Source organism: Camelus dromedarius, chromosome 15 (assembly GCF_036321535.1).
Source record: "Camelus dromedarius isolate mCamDro1 chromosome 15, mCamDro1.pat, whole genome shotgun sequence".
Classification (NCBI taxonomy): domain Eukaryota; kingdom Metazoa; phylum Chordata; class Mammalia; order Artiodactyla; family Camelidae; genus Camelus; species Camelus dromedarius.
The window spans coordinates 9,246,944-9,269,939 of record NC_087450.1 but is presented as its reverse complement, the minus strand read 5'-3'; the positions used below and the strand labels follow the sequence as shown (position 1 = coordinate 9,269,939).

General features: G+C 55.5%; 3 protein-coding genes across 9 annotated transcripts; 1 reads left to right on the top strand and 2 right to left on the bottom strand.

Moving 5' to 3' along the window:
- Nucleotides 1–334: 334 nt before the first annotated feature.
- Nucleotides 335–4,535, bottom strand: C15H2orf81 (chromosome 15 C2orf81 homolog). Its single transcript, XM_064494245.1, is given in 5 exon segments — nt 335–567; nt 570–870; nt 873–1,367; nt 1,454–1,684; nt 4,326–4,535. Coding segments are annotated over 5 exon segments (1,224 nt in total). The 5' UTR covers nt 4,344–4,535; the 3' UTR covers nt 335–388.
- Nucleotides 4,506–9,518, top strand: WDR54 (WD repeat domain 54). Its single transcript, XM_031467335.2, has 10 exons — nt 4,506–4,653; nt 4,952–5,168; nt 5,337–5,399; nt 5,797–5,863; nt 5,954–6,007; nt 6,330–6,457; nt 7,338–7,438; nt 7,537–7,699; nt 7,892–7,966; nt 8,043–9,518. The coding sequence occupies exons 2-10, from the start codon at nt 4,953–4,955 to the stop codon at nt 8,172–8,174; spliced, it is 999 nt and encodes a 332-aa protein (XP_031323195.2). The 5' UTR covers nt 4,506–4,653; nt 4,952; the 3' UTR covers nt 8,175–9,518.
- On the bottom strand, nt 8,350–22,486 carry RTKN (rhotekin). Of its 7 annotated transcripts, none has more exons than XM_031467329.2 (13): nt 20,792–20,907; nt 20,004–20,434; nt 14,675–14,874; nt 12,887–12,948; nt 12,744–12,797; nt 12,529–12,646; nt 12,119–12,328; nt 11,294–11,391; nt 11,080–11,186; nt 10,711–10,839; nt 9,879–10,047; nt 9,608–9,712; nt 8,350–9,031 (listed from the first exon to the last, which is right to left on the bottom strand). In XM_031467329.2, the coding sequence occupies exons 2-13, from the start codon at nt 20,073–20,075 to the stop codon at nt 8,709–8,711; spliced, it is 1,647 nt and encodes a 548-aa protein (XP_031323189.2). In that variant the 5' UTR covers nt 20,076–20,434; nt 20,792–20,907; the 3' UTR covers nt 8,350–8,708. The 7 variants fall into 7 exon arrangements, with proteins under 7 accessions (XP_031323189.2, XP_064350423.1, XP_031323187.2 ...); XM_064494353.1 differs by having other exon boundaries at nt 20,004–20,300; XM_031467327.2 differs by lacking the exons at nt 20,004–20,434; nt 20,792–20,907 and adding an exon at nt 22,092–22,483.
- Nucleotides 22,487–22,996: the final 510 nt, after the last annotated feature.

Genomic DNA, 22,996 nt, shown 5'->3' with positions numbered 1-22,996 from the left:
TCCTCATGTCTTGAATCACTCTGTGCGTAAGCAGGGCCATCCCTTCCTCCCCTACTGGAATGAGACTCGATGAAGTCTCCAAACTGAGACAGATCCCCACTCGCAACTCTTACATCTGCTCCTTTGTGGACAGACAGATGGCTCTCCAGACAGTCTCTGCTGGGGAGTCACTTTGGCCCTAAAGCGGGGTCTCCTAAGGGTGGTAATGCACTTATTCCCGGAGTCAGCGTTCTATCTTCTAGGCCTGCAGGACAACTGCTCCTCTCCAGTTCGGTGAGAACACACACTTGGAAGAAACTGACAGACATGGGGCCAATTCTTAAAGCAACTCAGGTGTTTATTTCTGGCAGACAGACAGAAAGTAGGCGGGATTCCCACTGCCTGAGGTTCAGGGCCCAGGATGGGGCAGGTGTTTGGAGTAGAGTGATGATATTTGGGGACCTGACTTTTCTGTTAGCTGTGCCACCGTCACCTGGGGATCTGGGGCACCTGTGTGGATGGGACGAGAGGTGCTGCCCTCTTTGTCCTCCTGTTGAGCTTCAGCACAGCTAAGCAGCTCCTGGGTGGTGGGTTCCACGTGCTCATACCAGGAGCCATCTTCGGCGCTTTCGGCAGCAACGTGGGCTTCCTCACCACCTGGGACTTGGCCTTGAGGACTCCAGGCGCATGGTGAGGCCCCTTCTGAAGATCCTGGCTCTCCTGATCCTTGGGGTCCAGGCCCTGCGGGAGTACGCGGGTGCGGCCCGCCCACAGCTCACCCAGCACCTCGGCCTCCCCCTCCCAGCCGCTGGGCCACTTGGCACCTGGCCATAGTTTGGATCTGGGGCTGCGGGCCACGGGGGGATGGGGGGTGGGGTGGGGGTGGGGCACAGGTGCGTGGTGAGAAAGCAGAGGCCGGGACTGGGGAAGGGCGGCTTCGAACTGAAGCCTGGCGACGGTAGGCCTAGGTTTAAAGTAGGGAATTGGAGGCTGGGGCTGGGACCCAGCTCTCAGATGGGAACCCCAGGCGGGAGAGGGAAGAAAACTGACGGCGAGATGCGGACACAGGAGACAGAGGAACTAAGGCAGGAGCAGCCCAGAGAAGCCCTGAAGAGAACAGAGACGCGGCGGGGGCGGGAGGTGGGAAGGAGCTGGGGGCGGGGCTTACTTTGCCTTGGCTCCTCTTCCTTTCCACTGAGGAGGGCGCGCACCGCGAGGGCACGGCTCCCCAGAGCCCAGGTGTCAATTGGGCAAGGTGAGGGTTCCTCGTCCTCCGCCCACGTGGGGTCCTCTGCCAGGTGGGGTTCTCCCTCATCCTGGGGCACAAATCTCATCTGGACCACATGGAGTATGGTCTCCCGTGCCCCGTTCACTGCGTACGGAATGCACTACGGAGGGGAGAGAGGGTCTCAGTCCAGCAGGCAGGGGTCAGGGAGAGAGGAGATGGGTCTGGAGGACGCGGATCCAGCCCCACCTGCCGTTCCAGGTAGGATTTGCAGACGGCATCCATCACTGGGTCCACCAGCTCCTCCAGGATGTCGCCCACCACCTCCTCACCCTCCTCGCGAGCCCTCAGCTTCGCCGCCTCCGCCTCAGTGAGCCGTCCAGGCACGACGTCCCCCTGCGGCACCGTAAGTTTAGGCGATGTCGCCTTTTCCGCCTTGCTTCAGGTCACTCTGGGGTCTCGGGCCTGCCTCTCCTGCGTCTATCGGAAAGGAAAAGGCAAATCTGGGTGAGAAACCGAGGAGTGGAGAAGGAGGAAGCTTCCTCAAGTTGTCTAATAGGAAGGAAAAACCTTTTGAAAGGGACAATTTACTAAGAGCCTACTATGGGACAGATGCTTCTCGGGTGTGACCTAGCTAATTCAATTTTCCTAACAGCTCACTAAGCCCATTTTACAGACAAAGAAACAAACTCGACAGAAGTTAACCTACATTTGCTTGAGATTACACCCTGAACCCAGGCTATGTATAGCTCTAACCGCAGAGTCCTTGTTATTTGCACTAGTTTAAAGCGTTCAAAACTCTTGAGAGCTCAAAGAACTTGAGAAAGATGAGTCAACAAACAGTGCCGGAAGTATTGGTGTGTTTAGAGTCTCCTCCCCTCCCCCAAATCAACTTAGGTCCTCACTTCACAATATACATCTCAATAAATTCCAGCTGAATGAAAGGATAAACACACACAGAAATAAAACAAAATAAAAACAAAACATAAAATGCAGGAAAAGTAGTTTAAATTGTCATATAATCTCTGGATGAGAGAGAACTACCTAAGCATAAACGTCATGTAAGAATAATAAACAAATGGGTAGAAAAGTATATACATACAGGTCAAATTTTCCTTTCCTTACTTTTTAAAAAATTCCTATGTACAAGCTGGTAATAGTGATTACCATGTACTGCCACTTAAAGCCTATCAGTCACATACATGGATTCAGTTGCTATAGTTTTTAGAGTATGTACTAAAATAGTATTTTTATCCCCACTTTACAGAATTTGCCCAGGATCAGAGAGCAAGGAAGTAGTGCAGTTGTAATTCATATGTAGGCAGGTCTGCCTCAGGAACTTGACTTTATCCTGCTTCCAAAACAAACAAACAAAAATGTTTCCAACAAATATTAAAAAGAATAAATATCCCACAAATATAAAAATGCACATAAAATTTTTTAAAAATCGTAAGACCCCCAAGAATAAGGAAAGGACATAGTTCATGAAAGTAGAACTGTTGATGACAACATTTGAAAAGATGTGCAATTTTCAAAAATATCAATTCCAGTTTTATAAATATACCAAAAAGCATATTCTGAAATGAAAATAAAACTATATTCTCTAAAATGTTTTCTGTAATGTCATTTATAACAGCAGAATATTGAAAACATAGGTCTAACAAAAACAGAACAGATGGCTAGTTGTGTGCGAGCTATGTGATGGAACATTATCCCATGGTTGGAGGCAATCTTCAGGAAGAATTTACAATACCATAGGAAAATTCTTATCATATGTTAAATGAAAAAAACAGGACACAAAATTACGACAGCTATGATCTCAGATATGTAAATCAACAAGTGTCGAAGAAAAGGAAAAGCCCAAAATTGTGGGAAAAAAAATAACTGTAATGGTGGAAATGTTTCTTTCCTACACTCCTCTCCATTTTATAAGGTTTCTACAATGATTTTGTATCCTTTTATAATGAAGAAAAATCCACTGAGAAGGAAAAAAAACACTAGTCCCCCCAAATCCATTAACGACCCAGGAATTTACTAGCAGATTCTTTTTTTATTTATTTATTGATTTATAATCATTTTACAATGTTGTGTCAAATTCTAGTGTAGAGCACAATTTTTCAGTCATACATGAACATACATATATTCATTGTCACATTTTTTTCTGTGAGTTACCATAAGATCTTGTGTATATTTCCCTGTGCTATACAGTATAATTTTGTTTATCTATTCATAGTAGATTTTTATGTGCCTCCTCACTTCCCCACAAGTCTCCCTGAACCTGAGTCCTTCCAAAACTCACCTCCCAACAAAATCTTCCCAAACCTTTGCCTCCCCACCCCTAACCTTATTGCCTCATACATGGTGTTCCCCCAAATTCATTCTCCTTCAACTTGTGTTCCCTAAACCTCACACTGAACTTAAAACTCCTTAAGCCTCACTGCCCCTCTCTGCTAGTGAGAACAGCGCTGGTGGCAAGCCCAGGGAACGGCCCACAACTCAGTCCAGGCTTGGCCAGAGCAGGGCAGGTAGGTCTGGGAGAGGAGAGTTGGTTAGCCTTCCCCTCCCAGCCTCTCATGTGGCACCCATGATACGGACTGTGCCTAGAAGTGGCCTGACCACAGGGGCCAGAAACATTGTTGCACAAATGCTCTCCAAATCTGTTTCTTATTTTAAACTGTCTTGACTTAAACAATTTGACTTTCAAGCGTAGCCTCATTGTTATATAGTCCATTTCTTCCTCCTGAAATTCTCAAAATGGCTCATTCATCTAGCAACACCTCTCCCCAGGGCCTGACCAATTCTGGTTTTTCCATTTAAGTGGGTAACTCAATGTAAGAGACTTATTACACGCATTAGCAGTTCCCAAAGTCACTTCTTGTTCTTGGGCTCTGCACCACCCATTGAAACCCCTTCCCCCAGCTTCCCAGAGTGACCGTGCGTCTGTGTGGGCGCGGCGCAGGTGGAGTTTTCCGCCCAGCGCACAGACGCGGCTTCCCTGACCATCCTGAGCGCCCGCGTGGTGGGCGGGCGCCGGGTGGCTCCGAGCTGGCCCACGGATCGGGACGCGGATCTGAACGGGCTGTCCCCGCTCTGGCGCACCCTCCGCTGAGCTTAGGCTCACCGAGCCTTTGTCCGCCATCGCCACAGCCTCAGCTCAGACCCCGCAGCTGCAGGGCTTCCTACTCCCTCCGCGGTCGCCCCGGTCTAAAGGGCGCCCCGGTCTAACGGCCGCCCCGTCTAACGGTCGTCCCCGCAGCCGCGCCGCGAGCCGCACTTCCGGATTGCTGGCCCCACCCAGCGGCCGTGCGTGCGTGCGTGCGTGCGTGCGTCGTCTCTATGGTGGTGGCGGATTCGGAGAGACGACGCTTCTAGAGACAGGAAGCCGATTTGGGGCGGATGGTGTGAACTCTTAGCTGGCCTGGGGTCTTCGGGGAGCCGAGCGGAGGGAGGTAGGGCCTGGGGGCTACCTCGCTTCATCCCACCTCGGCTTGGGCTCTTTGGGCCACTGGGGCCTGTGCCATCGCCGTTCCTCCTCCGGGATTCCCCGCATCGCCTCGTGGCTCAGCCTTGGGGTTCCCCTTACCTGCTCCATGGTACCCTCCCCGCACCACGTGACCCCCCCATCACATCATGACCCAGACTCAGGGGTCTCTCCCAGTGCCGCATAACAGCGCCCCGAGTCCCCACAGGAATCTCCGCCGTCGCCTATTTCCTGTGAGCCTGGTGATTCGGGCGTCTCTCCCCTAGGATGTTCCGCCGGGAGCGCTCCATTCCCCTTCGAGGCTCGGCGGCCGCCCTGTGCAACAACCTCAGTGTGCTGCAGCAGCGCAACCTCACACATTTTGGCGTAGTCCATGGACCCAGCGCCCAGCTTCTCAGCGCTGCTCCTGAGGGGGTGCCCTTGGCCCAGCGCCAGCTCCACGCTAAGGAGGGCGCTGGCGTGAGTTCCCCACTTATCACCCAGGTGAGCTATGGCGTTGGGAGCGGTGCTGCTGAAACCAGCCCTCGCCCAGCCGTTCCTCACCAAATCCCGAGGAAGAGGCCTTGTCTAGCCCTCTGAATTTCCACACTTGTGAGTCCTCGTGTCCCTTGTTCTGACCATTTCTCCCTGCTCTGACTCACCGCCCTCCAGGTCCACTGGTGTGTCCTCCCTGACCGAGTATTGCTGGTACTCGCCTCACATCGAGGAATACAGGTAAGAAAGAAGAGGACCTTCCTGCCCTCCCCAACTAGAGTGTTCTCAACTTCTCCCCAAGGCCCCTAGACCTTTCCCCCATTTACCTCTAAGCATTTCCAAACTTTTGATGTGCTTAGCCCCCTCCTCCTTGTTTCTCATCTTCTCTCCTTCCCTGTTTTTCAGTTCTCAGGTGCCATCTCCAATATCTGCTTCTTTACTAGCCGCATGTCCTTGGGTAATTTGACTTCTCAGAGCCTCAGTGTCCTCCTCTGTAAAATGGGGATAAAAGTAATGCCGACCTCCCAGGGTGGTTTTCAGGATTAATTGGGCTAAGGCTAACATGAGTACGTGGAGTAGTCAGCACAGAGCTCAGCAAAGGTCAGCTGAGTTGTGACATTCTCACCCCGTCTTCCAGATGTACGAGTCTGATGGCTCCGTCATGGTCTATTGGCACGCACTGGACTCTGGAGATGCCTCTCTAGGTACCTGTGGGACTGCGTGGGGCAGGGGTAGGGAGTGTTTGTGGGGATGGGGAGATGCTATTTCTAATAGTTTTCCCCTCTCATACTTAGTACAGGCTGTGTTTGCCCGAGGAATTGCTGCCAGTGGTCACTTCATCTGTGTGGGTGAGGGGGCCGAGGGCAGGGCATTGTGGGGTGCTGGGGCATAGGGGTGTGTGCTTTGGCCAGGAAGATGCTGATCTGAGGAAACTGGAGGGTTAGAGGGAAGGGTGGGAGTGAAGGGGGGTCTGAAGACTCCAAAAAGCCGTGGAGGGGTTCAGAGGGGCAGGGTGGGATAGGATAAGGGTGGTGAATATGGGGGCAAGGCTGGTTGGAGCAATGAGAGGTGGGTTTGTTACTAAGGTCTCTGGGATGGAGGAAGTGCTGAGTGTGGGGGCTGGGGACCTGGGAGGATCAGGAAGCCATCAGTGGAGCACTGCTTCTGCAGGAGCGTGGTCAGGCCGGGTACTGGTGTTTGACATCCCAGCCAAGGGTCCCCACATCGTTCTGAGTGAAGAGCTGGCTGGACACCAGACACCAGTCACAGACATTGCCACCGAGCCCGCCCAGGGCCAGGTAAGTGGACTTCGCCTACCTGTTCCAGTGAGTCTGGGGGCCTTCCCCGCCTTGGGAGGCAGGAGAGCTGGGTTCAAGCAGCTGGATGACTTTAGGCAAATCGCTAGACTCTCCTAGGCTTCAGCAACCTCAGATCCAGTGACAGCGCCAGGGTTACTTTCCATTTACATGGCATTTAGTCGTTTTCCAACACTTTACAGTGCTGGTGTGAACTGAAGAGTTGGGGCAGATAGTTTCTGAGATGCTTTCCAGCTCTGACATGTGTAGCTTCCTTCTCTGAACCTGGGCGAGTCCTGCCTCTTCAGGCCACCCCCAGTGCCACCTCAGGAAGCCACCCCCCTATTCCAGCTCCCACTGGTCTCCCTCAGCTGAGCCTTGAATTGATACTGCCCTCAGAGACAAGTCCTGTCTCCCCAGCTGGGTCTTAAGCGTCTTGGGAACAGGGTATGTATCTTCTAATTTGCATCCTGCGCTGCACCTGCCACAGAGCTGGGCCCGTGGGCTGTGTCTGCTGCTTGGGGTTAGGGGCTCTCAGGATGCCCAGAGTCTAGTCATGACTCTGAGTGTCTCACTTCAAGACCTCCAGAAGGTCATGACACTGTGGCCTGTTTCATCATCCATCCAGTGAGGACGATTATATCCCCTCTCCTAACGCCTGGCGTGTGTGTTCAGTCCGGGGTGGGGAGTAAGACTCTCTAGGGAATACAAGGAAAGTGTTTTATGCTTCCTGAGGGGAGCCTCCAGCTGCCAGCGAGGGCTCCGCACCTTGCCCTTTCCCCGGAGAGGCAAAGATGCGAATTCTGCCTCCCTTCCCCTCCTGCCCCGTGTACAGGACCCAGCAGGGGAGAAAGGGAAGGGCTGATCCTGCCTTTCCCCTCAGGACTGCGTGGCTGACATGGTGACAGCTGATGACTCAGGCTTGCTGTGTGTCTGGCGGTCAGGGCCTGAATTCAAATTACTGACCCGAATTCCAGGATTTGGGTAGGTGAGGCAGAAGGGGGCTGAGGCCTTCCTGAGGTAGCTTCAGGGTGGGAGTGGGCCCGGGTCTGGGAAATCAAAGTGGGGTATCACCCTTGCAGGGTCCCGTGCCCTTCCGTGCAGCTGTGGCAGGGGACCATAGCAGCAGGCTATGGGGATGGGCAGGTGCGTCTGTACGAAGCCAGTACAGGAACTCTGCACGTCCAGATCAACGCGCACGCCCGGGCCGTCTGTGCCCTGGACCTGGCTCCCGACGTGGGCAAGGTCAGTCTCCTCCATCCCTCTATAACCTTGTTCCTGGTGCTGGAATATTCAGAGGAAGTCCACAGGCTTATCTCTGCCACTCAGTGTAGCCCCCTCTCCGGGCGCCTGGGTTGGGTGCAGCCTGTATCAGTCACCTGTCAGCGTGTTCCGACTCCCACTGGTCCTCCCTGTGTTTTTTGTTTTTTTTTATAGCTACTCTCTGCGGCTGAAGACACCTTTGTACACATCTGGAAGCTGAGCAGAAGCCCAGAGAGTGGCTACATTGAGGTGTGTGTTGTGAGAGGAGCGGAGTGCGGGCCCAAGCGTGAGGCCGCAGGCCCTGAGCAGCCCTCCTCTCCCCTAGGTGGAACACTGTCATGGTGCGTGTGTGCCGGACACCCAGGTGTGTGGTGCCCGATTCTGTGACCCCTCGGGCAGCTCCTTTGCTGTGACTGGCTATGACCTCGCTGAGATCCTGAGATTCAGCAGCATGTGAGAGAGCAGCAGCCCTCCTTCCCCCCTGTGGTATTACTTATAAAGTCCCCCCCCCCCAGCCCGTGTCTTGACTCCTCAGCATCACAGCATACTCACGTCCAGGTGAACCGAGCTCCATGGTGGGGGGACGGGACGGGTCCCGACCAAGCCGAGAGGCAGCCGTCCAGAAGCAGGTGGAGGCTGCTGTTAAATAGCTTTAATGGCTGACGCGGGGTCACGAGGGCGGGACGTTCCCTCCCGGGGCTCTTCAGTGCCATCCTCAGAGCCGGTTAGTGCAGGGGGGTAGGGCAGGGGTGGTTCCAGTTTTCTCCCAGGAAGGGTTTGGGGGGTCTCAGCCAGTCCTGGGAGCAAGTCCCTCAGCACCATGGCAGCCACAGCTTAAGAGGGGCTTCTGCTCCCCTTCCCCAGCCCACCCCCAGTCCAACAAAGGGAGGGAGGCCAGGCTGGCCAGTCTGCTCCAAACAGCGCTGTACCTACAGCCAGCCGCACACAGGTCATTTTCTCTTCGGGCCAGATCCTGCTGCCAGCACCTTTCTCACACTGGTGACTGGAGCCACGTGTGGGGTGGGCCTTTGCTGCAGAGGCCTCTGGACCGTGGGGGGAGAGGGGCAACCGAGCGAGAAGCCCCAGGGGAGTGGTCTGGGGGGACAGCATCCAGGGAGAATGTTCGAGGTCTCCCCCAGGGCAGGGAATGGATCCGGGCTGGGGTTGGGGCCACTGAAGCAGGCGAGCAGGAGTCAGGCAGGGCAGGCCGGTCTGTAAACATTGCTAGCCAGAGTGGGGGTGTCTCCAGTCTTGCACCCTCCCGCTGGGCCAGGATGTCTGTCACCGCTGCGATGTCATCCAGCGGCTCAATAGCTGTGGCACCAGGAAGGGGTTGAGGGGAGGGGGCTAGTCAGCGTTTAGGCCCCAGACCGCCCCAGCCCTGAGCATCACCTGTCACTGTAGGAAAGCAAAGCCTGGATCCCAGCCGAGATCGTGTTATCCTGCAGGAGCGGCCCCTCATCTGGGCCCCCTGGGGCCACAGATTCTGACAAGACTACGGGGTACGGGGGGCAGGGTAGACAGGGAGATGGGGGTGGGCAGAAGTTGGTGAAGAAATCAAGAAAGAGGAGAACGAAAGCAGAGCCAGGCAAGTGAAGGGTCAGAGGGAGAGACAGGAATCCGCGTGCAGGAAGGGAAACAGAAAAGAAGAAATTAGGAGAAGAATCCGTGAAATGAATCTGGGTGTATGGGGTTTTGTTTTGAACTTTCGTGGAGATGGCGTTAAGAAGAGTTGGAGAAAAGAAAGGAATACAACAGAACTGGTGGGACTTGGGTCTCCAGAGTTCTGCCTTAGCCCAAAGTGTGCGGCCTCTCTGTTTCCATCATCTAGGCTCCCGTGAAGCCCCCAACTCAACTTCCCGTTAGATCCCAGGACGCACTTTCACTCACCCATCTCATGGTACAAGGACCCCTGCTTGGCCAGTACTTGGGGTGGTTTCCGGGGAGCAGAGCTTTCAATTTTCATTATTTCATCACAGCACTGCCTCCACTGACCTGAAGGGAGAGCACTGATTGGGGTGGGTAGGGCAGGACTGTGAGAGGGCCAGGCTCCCCTCCCCCTGCTACATTCCCTTCCACACATTCTTGAAATAGAGGCCTTCAGTAAAAAGAACAAGCTCCAATCCCTCCCAAAGGATTCAATCCAGCCCCCTTCTCTTACTCATGTCAAAGAAAAGCTGCCACAGAGCCTCCATCCAGCTTTGCAGGGCTCCCCGACTCTCTGCCTGAAGGGTGTGCGTCACCTCGGCCTCACCACACCGGTTTGTGATGGTCAGGGTCGTGGGCCGGCCTGCTGCCTCGTCCAGCTCCCCTGCCCGGACTCGAGTCTCCTGCAGAAGAAAGATGGGGCCTGCTTCCACCTCCACCTCAGTCACAGAAGTTAGCAGTGACATCAGGCAGGCTTGGTCATCCCTGCCTCAGAAGGAGGAGCTTGTGGGGTTTTCAGAATGGGAAGGAATGGCAGGAAAGGACGGGGATGAGACAGGTGGTCCTTAGGGAAAGGGGAGCAGACGGAGACAGGGAAAGAGACTGAGCAAGGCAGGGAAGGCATGGAGGCAGGCAGGAACGCTGAGGCCTGAGGTTTTTTGACACTTCCATAAAAGTCAGCAGGGACACCAGGAAAAGGGCTAGGGAACAAAGAGGGTCCTTGGACTTGGGCTGGGAGAAAAATCCAGGAAAGGGTATAGGAGATGCAGATTGGAACCTGAGGGGAAAGATGGAAGGTGGATGAAAAGTCCTAGGCGGGCCATGGAACCCTCTCTGAGATTTGGCAGAGGTGAGGCTGGTGAGTAGAAGGGACAGTCTTTTTCCAGTGATGCTGGCTGGGGAGAACATGGTCCCCTCAGCAGCCCTGGCCCAGAAGCTGGGGGTGGTGATTTAGGAGCAGGAGGCTAGCTTTGATCTCTCTGAGGTCTGTGCCCACCCTCCTGGGGTCTGACAGAAAGGCTCCCGAACCCTGGCACCTGCTGGCTTCACCACCAGGGACGCCTCACCTTGTTGATGACAATAGTAAACAGCGGCTCTTCCCCAGCATCTCCGTCTTCAGGTTGCCGGTAACACAAGAGGTTTGTTCCTTTCAGGACTCCGTGTACTCGCATCCAGTCCTTCAGCTCCCCCGCTTGCTGCGTAAATGACTCAAGGTTTCCCAGGGGAATCACAACCCCCCTCATAACCCTCCTTCCCAGCCCCCCAGAGAGAAAGGGCTCCTTTCTGCCCACTCTCCTGCCTGACCCTCCCCTCTTCTGGCCATGCCTCTCCCCCCTCCACCCAGATCTTGCTTTTTCAATAGTCCTTGGATCCCTAGGTGATTCAGGGCTGCTCTGCCTTCTCCCTGTTCCCTTCCACTCCTCAGGGCCCCTCACCTGCACCCTGAGGGGACCACTTGCAGTAGGCTGAATCATGCAGACAGGCTGAGCCACCAGGCGGCAACACACGCTACCATAAAGGGGCAGCCAGGCGGGGTTCTCCTCTAGGGGAGGAGGAGGAAGTGCAGGGTGAGGGTGGGGAGGGTGAAGGAGACCATCCAACAGCCCCTCTTCTCACCGTCCAGCATCCCCCACGTACACACGTACTCACCATGGCTGGCGAGGGTGAGGTCATGGGTGCGGAACCCATCTTGCACCGCTGCCAGGGTGAGGGTGGTATGAGCCAAGAGGTGGTAACGAGGACCTCTGCTGGACAGAGAAGTGGGCAGCAGTCAAGTGAAGGGCGTGGATGGCAGGAGCTTTAAGGGCCTCCATGGCTCAGGCTGCCCTACAGAAAACCAGATTGCTTCCCCCACAGGGGTTGGAACAAACATTTACTGCACCCCTGCTAAGTGCCGGACCCTGTGCTTTAAGTATGTTATCCCACTGTATTCCCACGACAGCCCTGTGAGGTGACATTCTTTAATTAATAGATGAGGCCGCTTGAGGCTTAATGAAGTTAAGAAATCTGCCCTTAAATAGAGCTTAGGTGATGGGATTGGAATTTGATTGTATGTCTGTATCCCAAACCAGCCTTCTGTTCATTACCCCGAAGGTTCTCAAACTGCTCCTCCAAGGCCCAGTGATTCTACTCGGTGCCTGCAGGTGCCTGCAGGCAACACCACAGGACCCAGGCTACCCTGCTTCAACCAGGGTAGCCCTGTCCTATCGACACAAATGTATCTGCTGCTGCAAAATAGTGAACAGCCCAGAGCCTCACACCCCCTGCATTCCTGCTGGTCTTCTCAGTTAGCTTGGGCCCAGCCCTGCAGGACTGAGCCCAGGTCAGAGTACTTCCCAGCTATGTGGCCACTGCTCATTCATTCACGTCTGTCTGCATGTCCTGGCAGCAGTGCAAAACAGGCTCTGCGTGCTCAGCGTAGCTCAGAGGCCACCTGTGGCCAGCTGAGAGCAGTGGGGGAATGTCGGGCCTTACCGCGCAGTCGGTGTGGGGAGCAGGATGGGACTGCTCCCTGAGCCCCCAGCACTCTCCAGCGATGCCCGAACACGCCTCCCTGAGGAACGGCCCAGGGAGCTGCTGAGTTTGGTGGCAAGCCTCTTGGGGGCTCCAGCCAGGGCCCCCTCCTCTTCCACGCAGGCCCCATACAGCTCCAGCCGCAGTTCAAAGTCTGGCCCTGCCTCGGCACTATAGGAGTGTGGGAGGAAGAGAGAATGGTCCTGGGGATGTCTGGGTGAGGAGCTGGAGGATGGCTATGGTGCAAGCACAGGGCAGCTCCTCGGGGACGGCCCATCTCCCCGCCTCCCTCTCCTCTCCCTCCCCTCCCCCGTAGCTACCTGGTCTCCTGAGTGGAGAAAGGAGGGAGCCACGAGGGATGAGGAACTCACAAAAGCACGTTGTTCTGAAAGGAGATGTCTGCGAGGGTCCTGTCCACCAGGACCATCTCTGTGTCCTGAATGTCCTCCCCCAGCTGCAGCAGCAGGAACACAGCCCAGCGGTGCAGGTCTGGGGACAGAGGGCAAAACGGGTAAAGCTGTGCTCCACAGGGGCCTCCAGTCTCAGGGTACTCCCTTAAATTTGTCCTAGCACGTGTGGGACTCACCGCCTTTGTTCTTGAAATACTCTGTGTCCTTCCACATGAGTGGAATCCGGAGGTCTAAGGGGCAGAAGCAGGGATAGATGTTGTGATGGGGCAGGACATCTTGGGCAAGGAGCGCCAACAGCTGGGGTGGCTGTGCTGCTTACCAGAGATGCAGACCCGGCCGCGGCAGGGGGAGCGCTCAGCGGGTGGCCCACTGTCAGAAGGCCTGTGGGCAAATCACAAATCCTACCCTGGCCTCTAGACATTATTCCTCCTGGCTCTGGTCCCCAAGGGCTCTGGGAACCCTCCCAGGTCCAGGACCCAGCCACCAGGTCCCAGCCAGGCTGACGTGGCAAGGGCTGAGGGACTGTCAGGGAGAGCTGTCAGCAGCCCGGAGGTTGCTGGGCTGGGGAATGCAAGAGGGACTCAACTCACATACACCCCACACGCTCAGGCAGCCGCCCCCAGGCACCCTCCCTGACCACCTCCCCAGACCTCTGCCAGGGGCAGGTGGGGCTGGAGGGGACGGTGCCCACAGAGAGACTCCCTTTCAAGGACTCTTCTCCATTAACCCCCAGGCTTGGAGTTTGCAGGCTTTCCTTTAAGCAACAAAAGAGGCTGCCTGTCTTCACCATCTCATCACTTTGACAAAGGAAGGTACCGGGTCAGTCTGAAAACCAAGATCCCAAGGAGGGTGCATTTGTGTTCCATTTGCCACAAACCTCTCTCCATCCTCCCTCTCAGCCTTGCCTCCTCCTTTACCCTCCTGGCTGGGTGGGCTGAGCCTTCCCAGTGTCCCAAGTTCCCTAGACACCCCCCCACTGCAGGGGGGCACCCGGCCTTCCTCCCCCCGCCCATCAGACTCACCAGGCACATGTTCCTCCCCTAAGGAACTGTACTAATTCGTACTTCATTATATGAAATAAGTGACTTAGTACAGCCTTAAACTAAATGATTTGGCACTGATGGCAATGTGTTTAGCTGCCAGGGACTCGAGGTGTAGCTCAGGTCACACTGTACGGGCCGTGTGGGGACTTGGGCAGGGCAGAGCCTGTCAATGGCTGCCTCTCAGGAAGCAGCAAACTCACGGTTCAAACTGTCCCCGTGCCTGCCTGCCCTTTCTCTAATGTGACGGAGCAGCCACAGGAGGTTTTCTGCCTTCCCCTGGTGTCTTCATGGGTGAGCTCTGGAGGGCTCCTGGCAGCCTCCCCTGTGTGCTGAGCTGGGATGGACACCATGTCATTGCGGGGCCAGGACTTTCTCCCACTCAGCCTGGTGGGGTCAAGCAGGCTACTTTGCCAGAAGCCAGTTTTCCAAAAGACCAATTTACCAAAAATGGCCAGTTCTCAGAGTGATCAATTTGCCAAATATTTTCTCCCATGTTTTAGATTTACAAGAGCAGATTTCACTGCAGATTTGTTAGATCAGCAGCATCTAATGTCAGTGTAGGCTGTGAGTTGAGTCCTTTAGAATATACAATTTAGTTTATGTGAATAGGTAGGCTTTCCCTTATTTTTTCCCCCATTATTTCCCTTCCCCGTCCCTGCCTCATCTCTGTGATGAGGTGAATCCCAGCTACAATGAACTATTTATTGTCAGTTAGGTAAATTGGCCACTTGGTGAACTGGCTTTGAGGAAATTAGCTCTCCAGAAGCCAGCCAGCCTGCGTCCTCAGATCACAGGCAGGGCTTAGCAAATGAGGGCGTTTGCATTACTGCCCCTCAGAAATACCACCAGCCCTTTACCAGATACACTGGCTCCCCTGAGCCCAGCCCCAGAAATTCACTGGTGGCCCTCTGGGCAGCACACTGTGGTGGTAAAACACCAAGGTGACTTCTGAAAAGTCTTCACGAGGACATCCACCTCAGGGTGGGCCACACTCCATGTGCACACACGCCGCCCCGCTGTCCCCCACAAAGCCTTGCCCGCCCCCCCCCCCACCCCGTGCTCACCGCCGGCCTGTCTTTCCCAGCACCTGCGCCTCCTTGCGCCGCTGCAGCTCGCCCATGTAGCTCAGGACGCGGCTGTTGCACACCAGCAGGCTCTTGGTGGCCTCCAGAGCCTGCTCTCGCTGGGAGCAGGCCGCCAGCAGCTTACAGGCCCCTTCCCTCATCCGGATCTCATGGTCTAGCTTCCTCTGCAACTCTGTGTCCTGGCCAGTCAGAGGAAATGGCAGTCAGAGGACAGACAGGCCAAAGCACCCTCCCATCTCCACGTGGGCTGTAGGCCCTGAGAAACTGACAAGAAAAAACTTACGTCCCAGGTGACTAAGGGACAAGGGTTGAGTCTCGATCTCAGCTGCCCAACAATTACCAGAGAAGCTTTGTAAAACCACAGGTGCCCTCTGGGAGTAAACATTTCAACAGCCTCATTTGAGCGTAATTTGGAAAAATCTGTAAAAACTCCAAATTCACATATCCTCTGATCCAGCTATCCAATATCCAGGAGTTTATCCCACAGGTTATCATCACACATGTGGGCAGAGCCATGTTCATTGCATCATTTCAAAACACCAAGATTATAAGTCCTTCAACAAGGCATTGGTTCAATAAGTTACAGCACATCTAAACCATGATATGTGGAATATTCCGGACATTAAAAACTAAGGTAGACATGTGTGCAAAACTTAATCTTCAAAATATATGAAATGAGTAAAAAAAGTAGAACAATATAGCATGTTGCCATTTGTGCAGGATATCTATACATGTATATCCATATCCGTAGATATGCATAAAATAGTGGTTGTGGGGCCGGGAGCCAGAAATGATAAACTGATTTATGATACTTTATAAATACCCTTCTTTATTATTGTACTATTAGAAATTATGTTACCTTTTAAAAACTTAAATCTTCTGAGTTAAAAAAAAAATCACCAGGCCCCACCTCAGATCAGCAAAATGAGAATCTCTAAGTGCATTTCTGGGAAAATTTCCCACGTGACTCTGAGGTACAGCCCGGGCTGGAACCACCATCTAAAGGGAATGGCCACAGATAGTAAAGGCCATGCTGGGCCACCCCAAAGGCTCAAGTGATGAGAGAGGACAGCTAGTTGGCAAGGGGTCAGCGGAGAAGGCGCAACCGCCTGCAGTGCTCACCCATGCTGCACAAGGATGCCCTACACACCCCAGATTTGGGAATCTGCCACCCGCTGGCCCTCTGAGTTTGGGAGGTGAGGACAAAGGCAAGGAGTGGGGATGGGAAGGCAGGTGAAGCAGGAGGTCAGCAGTGAGGGGCTGAGCAGGCTTTGAGCACAATGCCCAGCATATGATCTACATGAATGGTGGGGGTGCTTATTTCAATGACGCTACTTTGGCCCCAGTAGCATTCACCCAACAAACACTGGAGCATCTCTCTGCTGTGCAAAGCTCCACGTTTGAAATCGGCTGGGAGGTGAGAGGTGCAGACACTAATGGCTGCTCCATAAGTGCCATGTCATGGCACAAACACGCTCACAGGAAACAGACACTATTTGCTTCTGGCTGAGGTGAACGGGAAGGCTTCAGAAAGGAGGTGGAAGACTAACCCCCTTACAGTGTACAAATCAGACAAGCCAAGTGGAGCCACCGGGTTGAAAGAGGAGGGCGAATGTGACTGCCCCAAACCAAAACCCATCTTCCCCCTCACACCAGCTCTCCCACACTCTGTGCCCTTGCTTCTGCCCCTGGTGGCCCCAGCCTTCAAAACTCCAAGCCTTGAGCACCCTAAGTTCCTGCTTCCAGGAATTGCCTTTTCCAGCATCCCTGCAGATTCTTCCTTCCCTACTTGGGCTAAGCCAGACTCTCATCACCCTCACCATCTACCTTTCCCTTCCTCACCCTTTAGAAATAGACCAACCCGGTTCCAATGCCCCCTCCCCGAGGAAGCCCTCAGACTACGCAACTGCCCCCACCCCCACTAAGTCCGCCTGCAGCAGCATCCCACTTCTGCTGCGCTTTGCTGCTTGCCACCCCTCATCCCATTCTGCATCCAGCTTCTACCACAAACACCCCAAACAGCTGAGGGGGTTGCAGCAGAGCAGCACCCCGAGGCCCCCTCCTGACTAGCCTCTTGGTCCCGGCCCCAGCACTCACGGATTCTTCCCTAGCCCTGGCCATTGCCTGTGCGGCGCCAGTGCAGGCTGTGCACCGGCCAGAGGAGCCGCCCCGCCCCCGCCCACGGCGGCGGTGACGTCAGCTCCCAACCGCCGCGAGAGCGGCCCGGGGGTCCCGGGGCGCCGGCGGTCCTGCGGTCCCGGCTGGGCTAGGCTCCGGGTGGCGCTACCACAGAGACCCAGTCGAGATGGGAAGGTACCTCCAGGAGCACCGGCCTCGCCCAGGAAAGGGCTGCAGGCCGCGGAGGTGCCGGAAGACAGGAGGCCCGACCACGCTGCGGTTGCCCTCCCAGGTGACTCCTTGCCTCGGAGCATGCGGGAGGGGGACGCTGTCTAACCTGGAATTAACTGGAGCTGCAGAGAAGTCGCTGTGACCAGCCTGGAAGAGCCGGACTGGGGGCCCAGACACTACCCGGGCTACCATACCCCGCCCCCGCCCCCCCACTGCCCTTCCATCCGAATCCACTCTCCCAGGGCCTGATGGTGAGAGCATCTGGAAATCTCACCCTTCGGGCAGATCATCTCTGAAATCCTGAAGCGGGCTCTGTATGCCTGAGCTTCGCCCCATCTCCCTCCCTCAGGGATAGCTCCATGTCACCCCTTCCCCACCCACACACCCTCTCTCCCCCGGCAGGCAGTACTGCCACCACACTCTCCTGGGAAAGAGCCCTCAGCTGGATGTCAGTGGGACCTGGGTCAGGGCCCAAGGGGCTGAAGGAGGATGAGTCATGGGCAGAAGGCCCAGTGCACATTAGGCCCTCGTGCACATCCTTTCCAGTCCCTCCCACTCGCTTCTATCTCTGACTTCCTGCTCTGCTTCTCACCACCTTCTGTTCCCTTTAGAATCTCCCCCAGGGCTAATTTCAAATCCTGGCTTATGAACTTGACTAGCTGTGAGAACTTAACCTCTGGAGATCTCAGTTGGTAAATTTCGGGGTATTCCATGTCCTTCATATCACTGTTTGAGGATTAAAATGGGAAAGTCTGACCTCTACCTGGGCCCAGCACTCCCACCTCCCCTTTACTTAGGGAGAGCTTAAGTGTTCTCCTCCAGAAAGTCTTGTGTTTACACTTCCATGACTACCTCTCTTGCTAATCCCAGGAACACCAGGAGGATGGGAGTTGGGGAACTGCTCAGCTTCATGGAGAAGGAAAGAAGCACCCTTAGCCAACCCATGGCTGAACAAGAGATGACCAAAGTAAAATCTAAGCTCCCTCTTCTGTCCCAGAACTTGGGCAGAGCTCCTATGAAGAAAACTTACATGGAGGGGAAGGGATGCCAAATTAAACATTTAAATACCTAGACCATCCATGTCCAATAAGGTCTGCGATGATGAAAATGTTCAGTAGCCATCTAGCACTTGAAATGTGGCTAGAGTAATGAAAGAACTAAATTTTTTATTTTATTTCAATTAACTTCATTTTGAATTTAAATAGCCTCATGTAACTAGTAACATGGGCGGTACGGAGGACTAGGGCTGGCAAATAGGTTTGATCCCATGTACCAGCCCAGGAAAACAGGTAGTGTCAGAGTTCCAGGGTGCTTGTTGGGCACCTTTCTAAATTTTAGAAAAAGATGATCTTCTCCAGGCAAACAAATTAGATAAAGGTCCCCCCCCCCCAATCACACAGCCCAAAACCAGGCCAGGACTAATGCCGCTGCCCAGTGCCCTTGTGAAGGACACAACCTGCATAATGTATGCCAAAGTTGTGCGAAGAAAGATTCTGAGGCCATGTGTGGGTTTGTTGGTGAAGAGTGCCATGATTGACTAGTAATGTCTGCCATGATCTAAGAAGTAGGGATGGGGTTGGGGGAGCAACACATGCAATAAATTGCCTTTTTGTGCTAGACTCTATTGTCCTGCCTCTGACCTCCCTCAGCAGCAAGTCCCTGCCTGGTCCAGGCGGTCACTTCCACAGCTCCTTCTATTTTCCCCATCTCAGTAAATGACCACACTGCCCAGTTGCATAGTCACAAGTCGGGGGAAAACATCCTGGAGTCCTCTCTCTGCCGTACTCTGCACATCCAGTGCATCAGCGAGCCCTGTCAGATCTACCGCCATCTTCTGAAACCCACCCCCTTCTCCCTCCCTCCACCATCAGCATTTAATCCACACCACCAGGTTCACTCCCCCAAGGCTGTAACAACCTCCCAGCTGGAGGTCTTCTGCTACCCCTCTTGCCAACCCTTCCCTCTTCCACGCCCCACCCCTGCCTAGCCTATTCATTTAAAACACAGCAGCCATCATTTAAAAACATTAGATGAGTCGTCTCCCTGCTTAAAACCCTTCCGTGGGCCAACATCCCATTTAGAGTAAAATCTAAGTGCCTTGCACTGGCCTTCAAAGCCCTGTATAATCTGGCCCCTGCCCGTCAGCTCACCCCAACGGTCATGTTCCAGCCACACTGGCGCTCTTTCTTCCCCAAACGTATCACGGCCATTCTTACACAAGGGCCTCTACCCTTGCTGTGCTCTCCGCTGGAAAGCCCTTCCTCCGATCTTCACACATCTTTGTATGTTTCTGGCCACAGCTCAAAGATCTCACAGAGGCCTTCTCTGACCCCTGCGTCTAATGCTGCCTCCCCTACCTGATGTTTAGCACACCCCCACCCGGTTTTCATCATCATGTGTGGGATAATTTGTGTGTTTGCATGTTTATTATCTGTTCCCTCAGTAGAATGGACCTTTCCTGTTTTGGTCACTGAGGTATCTCAAGATCTAGAAAGGAGCCTGGCATATAGTAGGTGTTCAGTAAATGTGATAATGAATAAATAAATGGATAAACAGCGCCCTGCCATCTTAAGGGCCACAGAATCCTTATATCCTGCCCCAGAGTCCTCTTCCCCTTTTCTGGTAAGGCCATCGCCTTCCTGCCAGCCTCTCTCATATTGAACACCTCTGTTCTTCCCATACCTAAAAGGAGCCCTTAGCCCCAGAACACACGTCCACACCCACCCACAAGGCTTCCAGAAATTGGTGTGAAGACCCTGTTGCCAACGTAATACTCTAATTGGCAGAACTGAGCCTGGGTCCACACATAGCACCCAACGAACGGTATACAGACCCACCTGCCCCTCTTCCCACTTTCAGCAGACCCCACTCTCCCGGATTAGCCCAGCAGGAATGGGCAGAGCAGAGACTGGGGCTGGGGCGCTGTGAAGGAGGCGCACTCCAGGGGTGGGGGCGTTACCTCCAGGCTGAGCGCCATCTGCCGGATGTAGAGCATATTCAGGTCCTCCAGGATGTGCAATCTGTCCTGCATCTCTCTGCCCCCTGGTGCCCCTTCCCTTGTTGACCCCTCCAGAGGAGCGAAGCGAGCAAGCTCCACGCTGCCCCACAATTCCTTCTCTTGCTGCTCCCCTTGTCTTGAAAGAGGTGGGTAGTTGTTGGGCAGAGGGCAGAGGCAGCCCCTGTCCTCCGTGCACTCCTGTTAGACCCCTCTGGCTGCTGTGACAAACTTCCCTTGCCTACCCGCTGTTCCAGGGCCCTGGTGGGAGCCAGGCACGGGAGGAGAGGAAAATGAGGTGAGGATGAGCAGGGTCCCGAGAGGGCAGACCAGCTGCAGAGGGGGTTCTGGGCACAGAGTGTCCAGTCTTGCTTTGGTGGCAGCTGTTCCCCCAGCTGTGGAAGAAAAGGGCCCTTTCATTCCGACTCTGGCCCCTCCCCAGCCCCCGCCCACATCCCTGGCCGAGTGGACAGAGAATCTGTGTGCTGCAGGGTGTGAGGGGCAGGCACAACTGGAAGGGGGCAGGGAGGGGACACTTCATGCAGGTTCTACAGGGCCGTGGGGTTTGCCAGGAGGTTGGAGCCTTCTGAAAGTGGCTCTGGCTTAGTTTGAGGAAGAAGAGGGAAAGAGATGAGGACTTGAGTGAGCCCAGGGAGTGCGACAGAGGGGTAAGAGTAGCCCCACCCCTAGGGCCACCTCTTCCAACTTGGGTCCCCCATCCAGACCGCCCCCCACCCCGGGCTCACAATTACCTCGCTTTTCCAGCAGAAGGGAGGAGAGGGAGGGAGAAAGGCAGGGGTGTGCCTGGCTGCTGCTGCCCCTCTCCCCTCTGCGGGCCCCTTCCCTTCCAGACAGGAAACCAGCCCCGATTCCCAGCCAGCTGCAGCTTTGCCCCCCACCCCTCCCCGCAGGCCCACAGAGTCACACTCCTCTCAGCCCGGGCCCAACGGCTCCGCCCCGGCTCCTCCCCGACGGCCCCCAAAAGGCCGGGCCTATCCCGGGGGCGGGGCGCCCCCACCCGCCGCTCACAGGCCCCTCCTCCTGGTCCCTGGGCCTTGCTCCTCCCGCCCCCACGCTGGCCCCACGCTGCGTGGCTGGTGCTGGACCTGACGGAGGCTCTCTCCCCCAGATCCGCTGGCTTCTGAGTCAGAGAAGGCCCGGGACACTGGGACACGGGTATGAAAGAGCCTTTGTTCTGGGCAGTCTGTGGGGGAAAGGGCAGAAGCCAGGCCTGGAATCCCGGCAGGGAGGAGGAAAGAAGGCCCCCTCACTTAACCCTTTCCAGGCCCAGCAGGGAAGGAGAGCTGACCACGGCGACAGCCTCAGAGTCTGTCGTCTGAGAGGGCAGACTCGCCCTCTCAGTCCTAGCTCAGCCCCACACCTTTCAGCCCTTTTAGGGAGTTACAGGTGGGGCTCAGACCTGGGTAACGTGTAGGGTGTTGGGCTGGGGAACCAATTGTCAGACTAGAGGCTAGACCTCTCTTAAGCCCCAGGAAAGGAGGCTGAACGTTTGAGTGTGGGAAATAATTCCAAATCGTTAATAGGGACACACCCCCTCCCCTTCTTCCTCCTGACTCTCCTAGCCACAGAGGAGCAGTTAGGGAGGGTTTCAGCAAAGAGGGCAGACCTGGGTGAGATTGGTGAAAGTGGCTGTCCCAGACGGCTGAGACAGGTTGTGGGAGGCGACTGGAGGCCGGGAATACGAGCTGTTAGGGCCCGACTAGTTGCACACCACTCTTTGCTCCGGGATGCCGGGAGGGGCCGGGGTCCAGGCACATTTTACGAATCGAGCCTAGAGCCCCTTAAATTGAAGCCAACCCAGAGATTTTCCAGGCAGAGGCAAATCATCCTGACTGGGCCAGGGAACTTCTCGGGTGGCTCAGCCCGAGTAACACGCAGACGGTCTGCCCTGACTTTTTAAGTCAACAACCGCTGGTGCGTACCCGGCCCGCGGCGTCTCCGCCCCTCCGCGCGCGCGGGCAGGGGCGGGAGGCCCGGGCTGCCCGACCGCTGGAGCCCGGGCAGGGGAAGGCAGGGACGCGGGTCTCTCACCTCGGGAGGGTCGCTGAAGAGGCTGAGTCGGAAGCGGCCACGTTTGAACTCCATCTCCAGGGCGGAGCCCCTGGCCACGGTGATCCGGCTCCGGTGGTTTCGGGAGAACATGCCGGCGGCCCTGGGCCTTTGCCTGCCCTCTGCACTCCCCGCGCCGCCCGGCTCTGCCTCGTCTGGCTGGCTTTTGTCCCCTCGACGCCCGCCGTCTAGTCTGGCCGGGAATCTCCCGCTGCCCGGTTCGCAAACTCCGCCTCCGGAGACGACACCTGGGCCGCGCAGGGCGCGGCACCCTCTCCCTCCACCCTTCGCGTCGCCAAAGGCCCGGGCTCCAAACAGGCCTGGCCCTACAGCCAGGGAACCCTACACCTCGTGAGCACCGAGGAGTTACATCACCCCTTCCAGCCCGGGTGGCGGACGCCTCACCTGGGCAAGGGGCGGGCCCAGGGAAGCCCCGCCCCGCCCCGCCCCGCCCCACCTGCCGCCCCCACCCGCTAGCCGACTCCCAGCGCGCGGAAAATCCTGTGGCCCAGGGATCGTAGCGAGGCATACTGCTGCTCTAGCCCGCCCCGGCGCCGCGCCCAATCTCACCCCTAAGCAGCTTCCGAGGCCGTCGTTTCAATTTCCTACAGTCCCAAATGTCTCTTTTTCGTCCCCTTCGACACTTAAGCTACCCTCCATCCCTAGTGGCCACAGTTCACCAGCAGTGCTTGAGCACATCTGTCCGGTTACCCTGTTCTGCTATTTGCTAGCCCTGGAGCCTGGAATTTTCTCTGTTCAGTGGGGGTACAGCATTACCTCCACCCTTCAGGTTGCTATGAGGATTACGTATGAGAACGAATGTAAAATGCCCAGCATAGTGCCTGGCACAAGACAAGGGCGCCATGCGTGGAGCTATGAAGAAAAAC

Bases quoted from the DNA above. Each gene is read 5' to 3' on its own strand.
- WDR54 (XM_031467335.2), top strand. From the start codon at position 4,953: ATGTTCCGCCGGGAGCGCTCCATTCCCCTTCGAGGCTCGGCGGCCGCC. The intron at 5,169-5,336 runs GTGAGCTATGGC...ACCGCCCTCCAG, and splicing joins GTTCCCCACTTATCACCCAG to GTCCACTGGTGTGTCCTCCC. The intron at 7,700-7,891 runs GTCAGTCTCCTC...TTTTTTTTATAG, and splicing joins TGGCTCCCGACGTGGGCAAG to CTACTCTCTGCGGCTGAAGA.
- RTKN (XM_031467327.2), bottom strand. From the start codon at position 22,202: ATGTTCTCCCGAAACCACCGGAGCCGGATCACCGTGGCCAGGGGCTCC. The intron at 12,329-12,528 runs GTGAGTTCCTCA...ACACTCCTATAG, and splicing joins TTTCAGAACAACGTGCTTTT to TGCCGAGGCAGGGCCAGACT. The intron at 9,713-9,878 runs GTAAGAGAAGGG...CTCTCCCTTCAG, and splicing joins GCAGCTTTTCTTTGACATGA to GTCAGTGGAGGCAGTGCTGT.